Source organism: Penaeus japonicus, unplaced genomic scaffold, assembly GCF_977035675.1.
Source record: "Penaeus japonicus unplaced genomic scaffold, GWHDUDI00000001_assembly GWHDUDI00000015, whole genome shotgun sequence".
NCBI classification, from domain to species: domain Eukaryota; kingdom Metazoa; phylum Arthropoda; class Malacostraca; order Decapoda; family Penaeidae; genus Penaeus; species Penaeus japonicus.
The window spans coordinates 24,830,924-24,843,423 of record NW_028234417.1 but is presented as its reverse complement, the minus strand read 5'-3'; the positions used below and the strand labels follow the sequence as shown (position 1 = coordinate 24,843,423).

The window sequence follows — 12,500 nt, the reverse complement described above, 5'->3', positions numbered from 1 at the left end:
CAATTAATTTGTACAATTGGCTCTCATCATTCTGAACTTAGGTGAACTGCATCAAACATCATTAGAGAGGACAGTGACCCCCCATGTGAAAGCATGATGCAATACAAAACACAAAGCCTCTGTGTGTATTATGGAAATCATATTGTCTTTTAGGGATTATGTTAATTATATTGGGTAAGTTTGCGTGATTTGTATGCCATGGGTTGACAACTGCTAGGCTTAACTGCCATTGATCCATTAGTAATTTTTGATTATTTAGAGGTGAATATATTGATGGATATATATGTAAAAAAAATATATATATATATCATTTATATAGATAGGTAGATATATAAATAGATACATGGATATATGCATATATGGGTACATAAATACATATATAAGTAGGTACATTGATGCATAGATACATAGATACATACATAGATACATGATTATTTGAAAGTGAATATATTGATGGATATATATGCATAAATAAAATTTATCATTTATATAGAAAGATAGATATATAGATAGATACATAGATTCAGAGATATATACATTTATAGTTACATAGATACACACATAAATAGATACACATAGATACATAGATAACACATAAATAGGTATATAGAAATATAGATACATACGTAGATGCATACACAGATACATACATAGACACATAAATATAATTATACATAGATACATAAATATAATTATACATAGATACATAAATATAATTATACATAGATACATAAACATAATTATACATAGATATATAAACATAGTAATACATAGATACATAAACATAATTTCGATGTAACCCACGGTCGGATTCGATCCTGCGCGCAGGCGTCTACACACCTCGCCTCACGGGTGTACAAAACAGATGGACGTCATGAATGACGTGTTAACCCATCTGCCGACACCATCTCGGAGGTGGTGATAACGAACCTTACTCTAACGCGGCCGTGAGTTTAACAGATAGAATGAAATCTTCAACAAGATTTTGATCGTGCACGCAGGCGTCTACACACCTCGCCTCGCGATAGAGTAAGGTTCGTTATCACCCCCTCCGAGATGGTGTCGGCAGATGGGTTAACACGTCATTCATGACGTCCATCTGTTTTGTACACCCGTGAGGCGAGGTGTGTAGACGCCTGCGCGCAGGATTGAATCCGACCGTGGGTTACATCGAAATCTTGTTGAAGATTTCATTCCACATAAACATAATTATACAGAGATACATACATACAAATTTACACACACACACACACACACACACACACACAAACACACACACACACACACACACACACAAACACACACACAAACACACACACAAACACACACACAAACACACACACAAACACACACAGATATATACACTGTATACTTTATAAGCAGTGTATACAGTTCATTTGTTGTTCTCTTAGAAGGGGGTATATTTTCATATTATTTGTATAATAATTGTTTTTCACTTCTGTTTTCATTACAGAAAAAGTGTAATAGGTATAGATATAGTGATGGCTCTAGATCTTCAGATGGTCTATATTTGTGTGCACCAAGAGTACAAGAGTTGATATATAGTGATTAATGTAATAATCTGGTTGTCGGAGTATCGTAGGAAAAGGTTACTTTGTGTTAACTAGAGCAGAATAGATATGGATGATGTATTTAAAGGAATGTGCACTGAAGGCAATTGTATCTTTGTGCTCACCAGAATTTTTCAGATCATATGATTCTATATTGAGTGAAAAGCAAGGTAGTACTATAAATAACTGATCTCCAGAACATATACCATCATACTGCCAATATAGAATGAGGGAAATATTTCAGACTAGTCAATGAACTAAAAAGTATGTACTGGGTCTACATTGAAGACTTATAAAGTCTGTTGTTGACAGCCTTTTCTAACATAGTTTCATTTTTCCATTGCAGAGTGTCCGTGCTGTTTAAGAAGTGATCCAAGCGCATCATCACTGCGAGGAGGGATCTCGGGGAGCAGCAGGTGCCATCCAAGAAGCGTTTCAGTTTTCTGGTGTCTCAGAGCAAGATTGTGGCCTCTTTTTCCCTTTAGATGTATAGTCATTTGTGTCAGAAGACTTACAAAAGAAGAGAAAAGAGGAGAAATATGTACTTGTCTCCCAGTTGCTTTTTCTTTTCAATTTCATTTTTCAACTTTTTTTATTTCCTTTTCTTTTTTTCAACAATGGTACAGCTGTGTCTAAGCTAAAGGTGCATAATTTGTTGTGTTAGATGTTGGTATGCCTTGATAAGATGAACATTGAGGTCAGGTCCACTTCTAAAAGTCTTGCATGCGCTTGTGTGGAGAGTACAAGAAAACAATGTGGAACTTAGTGTTGCGCTTATTGCGTACTTCTGGATTACTGTTGCCGGGGCCTTAACAAATCTTTCCAGACTTACAAATTTATATAGATGTAACCTCCTTCAACTTGCTCCCCATCTTTACTTCATACTCCATAGACAAGTCACTTTTTTTCTCCCCTCTCCTTTCAACTCTTACAAAAAGGATGCCTTGTAATGTAGTGTTATCTTTTCACATAGGCATTTTACTCAAGATGGATGGTTCACTAGGAATCCTGTATTTTTAGACGAACTTGTATATTCTCTATCCAAACTCATAAATTTAAGCTGAAGAATACATGAACAAAATAAGCTGAAAAAAAAAAAGAAATCAGGTAATTGTGCAATGCTTTTGACTGACTGATTTTATATATATAAATATATATACATATATATATTTCAACATCTTGGTTATTCTCTAGGCAACTTTAAAGGCCAAAAGCACCAAATGAAACTACATATATTGGTGTCATAAGGTTGACAGTTACTTTTAAGGAGCTTATTTTTCCCAATTGTGTATTTAGCAAGTAGTTATAAGGTACTGGACATAGCTTTCACAACTGGAAATTGCATATACCTCAGAGATTTTTTAATAATCTTTGCATTGGTCACATGCGATCCTTTTTGATTCTATATATACTAGATATATCTCAGTCTTTTGGTGGCTGACTGATTACTTTCCTTTTTCCTCGTCAGAGAGGACACACACTTTTCACTGCCACTTACTTTTCGTAAACATTATTATTAGCATTATTGTTTTTATTGTTTTGGCTTTTCCATATGAAAGTATTTTCTTATAGATAATGTAGAAGCACTCTTACAGATGTATTTTGGCAAGCAACCTTTTTATAGGGTCAATGAATTTATTTGACAGAAAATATTATTGCCAGGAAACTTTATGCCAGATTTGCTAAAATATGCTTTTTGTTTGTTTAGATATAGGACTAGATGTTGCTGAAAGACAAAGAAAGAGATTTTTTTATAAAATGTTTAAGAGGTAATAATTGTTTAAGTTCATTTTTTAAATGAGGTCACAGCAAATGAAGTTCCACAAAAGTGAGTTTTTGTATTCCTTGAGTTTTGTATGCGTGAAAGTGTGATAGGTTTTTGGAATGCTACACTTCTCAGCATAAGTTTAGTACGGCATTGAAATTATCTACAATATTATCTAACTTTTGGTGCACAAATGATAAAGATTTATGTCTCACAACCAGTGGAGCATGTTATTCCTTTGGCTACTATGTAAAACACGCAAAATTGCGTGAGCAGAACTTTATTTCTGTATTCATATATACTCTAACAAACATTTCATAAGCATTTACCGTTTAAGAAGATTTAATTACTTATTGTCATTGTTATTATTATCATTATTATTATTATTATTATTATTATTATTATTATTATTATTATTATTATTATATAATTATAATTATAATTATTATCATCATTATCATTATTATTACCATTATCATTAGTTCTACTTGCATAATTGATTTTTCTGTTTGAATTTAGTTCAAGTAATGGAACTTCCTCTTGCATTTAATATAGCTAGGTTGTTACAAGAAAAATGGGTTCTTTTGTCCAGATCATCTCATACTCTATGAAGGCAGTTTCAATGTTTTTTGTGTTTTAATTCTTCCTGTTATTATATTGCATGGTGTACATTTAATGAAATGTCCCATGAACTGAATTTGCTGTAGTTTGAAGTCAGGTGCCCATGTTTATTTTTTTTACCATCAGAGAGTGAGATTTAACATTGCTGTGTTTCTCTTGGCATCCTCAAAGTTTAAAAACAAGACATTCAGAAACCTTCTTGCTCAGTCTTATTTCTAGGTATTAAGTTTTTAATGCAGTTTCACAAAATGCAGCAAATGGTGCTGTGCAAAATATGAATAAGTATATTGCTAGTAGACAGTGTAGCCACTTCTGTTCAGTGTTGCATGCCAGAAAGACATTGTAATGTCCAGTCATCTCATAATCTATAGTCCATTTTGTATTTTCTATGTGGGCAAATACCAATAAATATCCAGGTGGATAGGGGAATGTTTGATAGGAAAAAAAGAAAAATAATGTTATAACGTGTATGTTAGCAATAGAAATGTAGATAAAAGGAAATTTCTCTTATGTCATTTACTACATCGGTTGTAAACCTCTAATCTACTTTCTCTCACTGCCTGGGTTTCGTAAAGGAGACAGATTTGGTGGAAGTAAAGATTAAAGCAGAGATTCGCAGAAATTTGGAAGAATGACCTACGGGTTCCTTCCTTTCCTTCTCGCTCCTCTGCAGAAATTCAGGCACTTGAGTTTTCAATCGCCCTCTGATGTTTTATCAAGATTTTTAACTTCAAACTATTCTCCTGTCTTCTGATGCTTCAAATGCAGTATTGTAAGACACCACAATTGGTTTTATTTTTTTTTATATCCTTTTTTCACATATAGAGATATCTAGAGTGAGTTGAAGGGGAGATTATGAAAGCATGCACATGCGCACATACACGCACACGCACACGCACACGCACACGCACACGCACACGCACACGCACACGCACACACACACGCACACGCACACGCACACGCACACACACACGCACACACACACGCACACACTCACTCTTTCACACTCACACTCACACTCACTGACTCACTCACACTCACACTCACTCACTCACACTCACACTCACACTCACTCACTCACTCACTCACTCACTCACTCACTCACTCACTCACTCACTCACTCACACACACTCACACTCACACTCACACTCACACTCACACTCACTCTCACTCTCACTCTCACTCTCACACTCACTCTCACTCTCACTCTCACTCTCACTCTCACTCTCACTCACTCACTCACTCACACTCACACTCACTCTCACTCTCACTCTCACTCTCACTCTCACTCTCACTCTCACTCACTCACTCACTCACTCACTCACACTCACTCACTCACACTCACACTCACTCACTCACACTCACACTCACACTCACACTCACTCACACTCACTCGCACTCACTCACTCACTCACTCACTCACTCACTCACTCACTCACTCACTCACTCACTCACTCACTCACACACTCACACACTCACACACTCACACACACACACACACTCACACACACACACACACACACACACACACACACACACACACACACACACACACACACACACACACACACACACACACACACACACACACACACACACACACACACACACACACACACACTGTATATCTGCACCAATGCAGTTGGAAACAATGAGATATCCACCGACACAAAATCAATGTCATTAGCAACGTCTCGTTTCTGATTCTGTAAAATGAGAAGTAACGGAAAAATGAAAAAGATGATTAAACATACGAAAAAAGTTTTCTCACTAGAAAAGAAAGTAAAAGCGAAGGGACAAAATACTATTTAATCCTTTCGTTCTTACCTTTGGAAAATAGAAGAGTTGAGAGAAAAGAAAGAGCAGGGAGGATAATGTTAATCTCTACATGTAAAAGAGAAAAATACAGTGAAAAAAAACAGAAAATTCAAGATAACAAAAAAGAAAGGTAAAAATAACAACGGAATAAAACTAGACTGAAGGATGTATTACTGTAGAAAAGGAGATGAGACACACAAAAAGAAATAACCATTCGAAATGCAAGAAGCGATCTCCAACAGACGGCATTAAACAATCCATACGCAATCAGACCATTGTTTGTGTTCCGTAACAAGTTTTACAACCCAAAGGCGGGAGGGGGGGGGGGGCGGATAGCTAAGTTCGCTTTTGATCGCTCCCTTTATATTTTATGGAAAGAGGAACACCACGCTCTTCCAAGAGAAGGGGAGGTTGGTTATAGCGAGGAGGAGAAATAGGAGAAGAGAAAATTGGAATTTTGACAGTGAGAAAGTGGAGGTGGTGGGGGGGGTGGTTACGAAAGAGAGAGAAAGAATAGGGACGCGCATAAAATGAATGCAAGGAAAACAACAATAACTACATTAACGAAAGCTAAGGGGAGGGGTGGTAGAAAAACAAAAGTATAGGAAAAAAAAGGAAAGTTCTAACTGAGTTTTGGACCTAAACGTGGGAGACTTCCCCAAACCTCAAATATCAGAAATACATATATTTTTTCCGAGGAGCTAAACGACGCAATTACAGTGAACTAGTCACTCACTACCTTAGTGTCAGAATCCACAGACTTTTAAGGGAAATAGAAAAAGAAGTTGGTGGTTTGTGCGGAGACAATAGTGAGAAAGACGGAGACGGAGAGACGGAAAAAAAACATTATTAATAAAATATGACTAATACGAAAGCCATTGATTTAGAAAATAAAGAGAAAAAGGAATCAGTATTCGTTTCTTGTTTGCTTTTATGGGAGATATAGAGTATATGAGAAAACTGAATACGGCATCCATGAGAAAAGGTTTGAAAGATGAAAAGTCGTAAAATTGAATCTAAGCTGCAGGGCCTATCAAAAAAAAGTAGATAACTAAATAAGAATACAAATCAATCGATCAAAAAGTAAATAGGAACAGGAAGAGGAATAAATTAGGGAAAGACGTATAGTAAAAGCGAAAGAAGACGTATTGTTTAGATCAAAGGGAGAAGTATTAGACGAAAAAGTAGAATAAGAAATGGGAGAAGAGGAGTAAGGAAAATAAGGAATGATGGTAATGATAAAAAGGATGATAATGATGATAATAATGGTAACCATCATCATCATCATCATCTTTGTAAGAATAAGAATAATAGTAATAATAATAATAATAAGAAAAGAAGAGGAGGAAGTTAAATCATTATGATAATAATGATAATAATAATAAGATAATAATAATAATGATAATAAAAAATAGTAATAATGATAATAATGATAATTATAATAATAATGATAATAGCAATAATAACAATGGAATAGCAATAATGATAATGATAATAATAATGATGATGATAATAATAATAGCAATAATAATAATAATAATAATAATAATAATAATAATAATAATAATAATAATAATAATAGTAACAGTAATAAGGATAATAATGATAATGATCATAATAATGATAATGATGAAGACAAAGAAAAAGAGAAAAAGGGAAAAAGAAAAAGAAAAAGAAAGGAAAGAGAAAAAGGAAAAGAAAGGAAAGAAAAAGAAAAGAAAAAGAAGACAAAAAAGATTGAAAAGAAAAGGAAAATAAAATAAAAAAGAAAAGGAAAAAGAAAAAAGAAAAGAAAAAGAAGACAAAAAGATTGAAAAGAAAAGAAAAGAAAAAGAAAATGAAAAAGAAAAAAGAAAAAGAAAAGAAAAAGGGAAAGAAAAGAAAGAAAAAGAAAAACGGACGAAAGAAGAAGCAAAGAAAAAGAACGAAAATAACATTTAAATGCTCTGAGAACAACTCAGATATCCGTCAAAGATGGCTCGACCAACGCCAGGCTCACAGTGGAAATAACTCGCTGGAAATGAGGTGATGTGACGCGAAATTGGATTAAATCTTTCTCCCTGTTCGCCTTTCTCTCCCAGAGAATGAATCGCTCAGGTGAACAGAAGAGGGGAGATGGAAGGGAAGGCGAGGGAAAGAGGGGAGGGAAGGGGATGGGGAAGAGAGGAGGGAAGGGGAGGAGAGGTGGAAGGGAGGGGAGGAGAGGGGAAGAGAGGAGGGAAGGGGATGGGGAAGAGAGGAGGGAAGGGGAGGAGAGGTGGAAGGGAGGGGGAGGGGAGGGGAGGAGAGGGGAAGAGAGGAGGGAAGGGGAGGAGGAAGAGAGGGGAGGGGAGGCGAGGGAAAGAGAGGAGGAAAGGGGATGGGGAAGAGATGGGGAGGGGAGGAGAGGGGAAGAGAGGGGGAGGGAGGCGACGGGAAGAGAAGGGAAGGGAGGCGAGGGGAGACGGTAGGAGAGGGAAGAAAAAGAAAGATAGGAAAGAGGTGGGGGGAAAGAAGTGAAAGATAAGAGAAGGGAAAGAAGGTGAGGGGATGAGAGGCGAGGGGAAGAGATAGGAGGGAAGGCGAAAGGGAGAGAAGGGAAGGGATTAGCAAGGAAAGAGAAAAGATAGGGAAGGGGGGACTGGATGAAAGATGAGATCAGAGAAGAGAGAGAACGAGGGAGACGTGACGAGGAGAATGTGTATAAAAGGGGGAGGAAGGAGGAGAGTCGAGAATAAAAAAAAACTATAAAAGAGAAAATAAAAGAGGGATAAAGACCGCAGATAGGAGGAAAGAAAAATGTGAGGAAGAGGTAGAAAATGGAAAAAAGGAAGGAGAGGGAGGGAGGCAAAAAAGGAGAAGAGGGAATGGAGGGTAAAGAGAGAGGGGGGGGGGGCAAGGAAGGAGAGGAGAGTTGGCGAGGAAAAGAGAAGGCAAGGAAAGGGGAAGAGAGGGAAAGGATGAAAGAATTGAGAGAAGATAGATAGAATAGAAATAACGACAATAGGATAGAATATAATGGAACAGAATATGATAAGATGTGAATGAAAAGGAGAAGAAATGAGTAGGGAGGGAGCAGGAGAAAGAAAATGAAGACACATACCAGAAAGGAAAGAGGAGAGGAGAGAAGATAAAGGAAGAGAGAAGGATAGAATATGATCGGGTAAGGTAGGATTAGAGAGGAGAGGAGAGACGAAATGAAAAGAGAAGAGATGAATAGAAAAGACAGGAAAATCAAACAAAATAAAATAAAATAAAAGAAGTGGGGTGTTACGATAAAGAAATAAAGTAGAAAAAAGACATTAGGAAGTTAGAAACATATGAAAGAAAAGAACAAAAACAAAGAAAAACCTTCAAAACAAAAGCAACAACAGGAAAAACAACAGACACAATAAAGAATATAAAACGATTAAAATGAAAAAAAAGAAAAAAAAATCTCTAGGAATAAGAATAAGTGACACGAAAATTTTAATATTCTGCCTCGAATTTACGTCCTCTCTTCATTTACAATAACCAGGAGGATCAGAACCGCTCAGACGAGGGATCGGATGCCATTAAGTGTCCCATACTTGGCGCCAATCCTAAACACGTCCAAGCCTTGGCAGCGGTATCTGTTTTTTTCCATCTAATAATGATTCTAAACCATTCTATATTTTCGTTTTACGACTGCCATTTTTATGCGTTCAGTAGGCTAATGATCCAATGAGACAATATCGTAAATTTTGGACTTAAACGAGGTCGATCATCAATATCTTGGTGTTATGACAGGCTGCGTTCGCGTAGAGGATTAATGCGTATTATTGTACCCGTTTCCACAAGCTTTGTTTATGCAATAGATGTTGTTTTTCTTGAGACTGCATGGAGCTAATTCTACAGAATATAATTTAACAAAATAGATTTACTAATCCTTACCATTAAAAAATCTGTGGAGATATTGAGAAAGACAGACAGACATCCACACCGACACACACACACAGCGAGAGAGAGAGAGAGAGAGAGAGAGAGAGAGAGAGAGCGAGAGAGAGAGAGAGAGAGAGAGAGAGAGAGAGAGAGAGAGAGAGAGAGAGAGAGAGAGAGAGAGAGAGAGAGAGAGAGAGAGAGAGAGAGAGAGAGAGAGAGAGAGAGAGAGGAGAGAGAGAGAGAGAGAGAGAGAGAGCTAGATGAGAGAGAGAGAGAGAGAGAGAGAGAGAGAGAGAGAGAGAGAGAAGAGAGAGAGAGAGAGAGAGAGAGAGAGAGAGAGAGAGAGAGAGAGAGAGAGAGAGAGAGAGAGAGAGAGAGAGAGAGAAAGAGAGAGAGAAGACAGAAAGAAAATCGAACAGAAAAGAGAGAAAAGACCCCCCCCCCCGCGATACACAGTTCAGCCAGGCAATTTATCCCATGGCTGACCAAAGCTTCAAAAAGGATTCCGAACATAATAAATACAAGAGACACAATCCCATGAAACTAAAATCGATCAGTATGTTAAGTATGAGAGAGTCCCCCCCAAAATAAAATCTGACAAAAGAAAATGGGCAATGATAATTTTCATCTTGGATATAACGTGTATGTAGTGTGAATTAATATAAGATAAATGAGATGTATGACAAACATATAGAGGATGCTTTTGTTATAAGACATTATACGGTTGGGAAAAGGAAATGTAATGAATAATTGTTTAATCAATCTAAAGAATAATGAAATCATAAAAAGTAAGACAGAATAACAATGAAACAAAATTGAATAAAAAGGACAAGGACACTGAGAGCGAATAAAGTGGCAACATAAAAAATAAAAGTAGATAAGTAAGGAAAAAGAAAAACGAAAACAAAACAAAACAAAACATATCAGCGTTCGTATTTTTTGCATTATTTCTAGTCGCCATTTTTAAAAGACTGAGATGCAAAACAAAAGAACGTACGTCAAAGGATAATAATATAAGCATACTTCATAAATCCAATATGTTTTATTTTTATCTTTTATGTAAAGTCAAACAGAAACATGTACTGATATTTACACTTAGTGTATTATTAACCCATGATAATTAACATTACAAATGATCTTGAAATCTAATCATAATGCAGATAAAGAACATTGATAATTGATATAATGTTGAAAATAAAACACGAGCGGTAACAACAACCACTGATCATATATAGATTCCAACAACAATAGAATATCACCTCTACATCAACATTAAAAATCCATCATAAGGAGCAACAGCGAGAAAAAAAAAAGGCATCCATAAAAAATGAACATCCATAAAAAAACAAACAAACAAAGGAGGTAAATCTCGAGTAACAGCTATCAGAATAACAAAAGGTTATCAATCTCGCGTTCAGTTATCCTGGATGGTCTTCTTAATCCACGGAAGGTAGTTGGCCACTTTGGTGTAGACGCCGTACTTGCCGTGGTCGCCGCAGCCTTCGCCGAATGACGTCACGCCGTGCACTGTCCACTTGCCTTCGTTGTCCTCGCACATCAGGGGGCCGCCAGAGTCTCCTGGAACGGTACGGGGGTTGAGGGGGGGGGAGGGGGGTAGGTTAGGAAGCAATTACGTATGTGTATATAGACTTGTGTGTATATACACAAACATGTATATATTTACTCACATATACATATGTGTATGTGTATGTGTATGTATGCGTATATGTGTGTTTTTGTATGTGTGTGTGTGTGTGTGTGTGTGTGTGTGTGTGTGTGTGTTTGTGTGTGTGTGTGCATGTGCATGTGTACATGTATGTGTATGTGTATATGTGTGTGTTTATGTGTGTGTGTCTGTGCGGGTATGCATATATATACACATACACACAGATATGAACAGTCATATACGAATGTACATATAACAGAAATTAGATTAAACACCACCACCGCCCATCTCTCCAAGAGAAGCGAAAGCCAGCATCCGCCTAACCTGCGCACGTGTCTGAGGTGCCGCGCTTGTTTCCCGCGCAGAAGTGGTTCTCGGTGAGGGGGTGGTCGGGGTAGGCCCTCCGGCACGCCGCCTTCGTCACGATGGGTACCTGGGGGAGGGAAGGGAGGGAAGGGAGGGAAGGGAGGGAAGGGAGGGAAAGGGAGGGAAGGGAGGGAGGGAAGGGAGGGGAGGGAGGGAAGGGAGGGAAGGGAGGGAAGGGAGGGAGGGAGGGGAGGGAGGGGAGGGAGGGAAGGGAGGGGAGGGAGGGAAGGGAGGGGAGGGAGGGAAGGGAGGGGAGGGAGGAAGGGGAGGAAAGGGAGGGGAGGGAAAGAAGAGGGTGAAGAAGAAACAGGAGGAGGAGGAGGAGGTGAAAGATAAAAAAGGAAAAGGAAAAGAAAGCGGAAGATGAATAGGAACAGAATGAGAAAGAGAGAGAAAAAGAGAAAGAGGAAGAGGGAGAGAAGGAGGAAGAGGGAGAGGACGAGAAAAAGGAAGAGAAAAAATAGAGGTGAGAGGGGAGAGGGAGAGGACGAGGAAGAGAAAGAGGAAGAAGAAAAATAGGAAGAAGAAGAGGGTATGGACGATTGTGATGGTGATGAGGAGGGGAAATAAATAAAAGGAAAAAGGGTACAAATCCAAGGAATAAATGGGGTAGGAAGGGGAAGTAAAGAGGAAAGGGGTTGTGTTAAGCGAGATAAGGGAGGAGAAGGTAGGGGAGAAAAGTAGGGATTAGAAGAAAAAGAAAAGTTCAAATTGAAAAAGATAGAGAAAGAAAGAAGAGAAAAAATAATCAGATTCTACCCGACAATCGATTTTCATTCTAATTCTCAAAACTAGAACAAAACTAATTCGTTAA

General features: G+C 37.7%; 2 protein-coding genes across 8 annotated transcripts in view; one reads left to right on the top strand and one right to left on the bottom strand.

The window, feature by feature from the left end:
• Positions 1–4,743, top strand: part of Flo1 (flotillin-1) — a 54,359-nt gene extending 49,616 nt beyond the window's left edge. For 4 of the 7 annotated variants that reach the window (XM_086544725.1, XM_043017209.2, XM_043017211.2 and 1 more), the window contains one exon: positions 1,918–4,743. In XM_086544725.1, coding sequence (XP_086400851.1) covers positions 1,918–1,935 — 18 coding nt within the window. In that variant the 3' untranslated portion in view covers positions 1,936–4,743. The remainder of the gene's footprint in view (positions 1–1,917) is intronic. The other 3 variants (XM_043017208.2, XM_043017207.2, XM_043017210.2) reach the window with 2 other exon arrangements.
• A 5,934-nt stretch (positions 4,744–10,677) lies between these two features.
• The window catches only part of LOC122253842 (uncharacterized), a 43,611-nt gene continuing 41,788 nt past the window's right edge, over positions 10,678–12,500 (bottom strand). Inside the window, exons 8-9 of the mRNA XM_086544724.1 lie at positions 11,645–11,753; positions 10,678–11,232 (exon numbers count right to left, since the gene is read on the bottom strand). Coding sequence (XP_086400850.1) covers positions 11,069–11,232; positions 11,645–11,753 — 273 coding nt within the window. The 3' untranslated portion in view covers positions 10,678–11,068. The remainder of the gene's footprint in view (positions 11,233–11,644; positions 11,754–12,500) is intronic.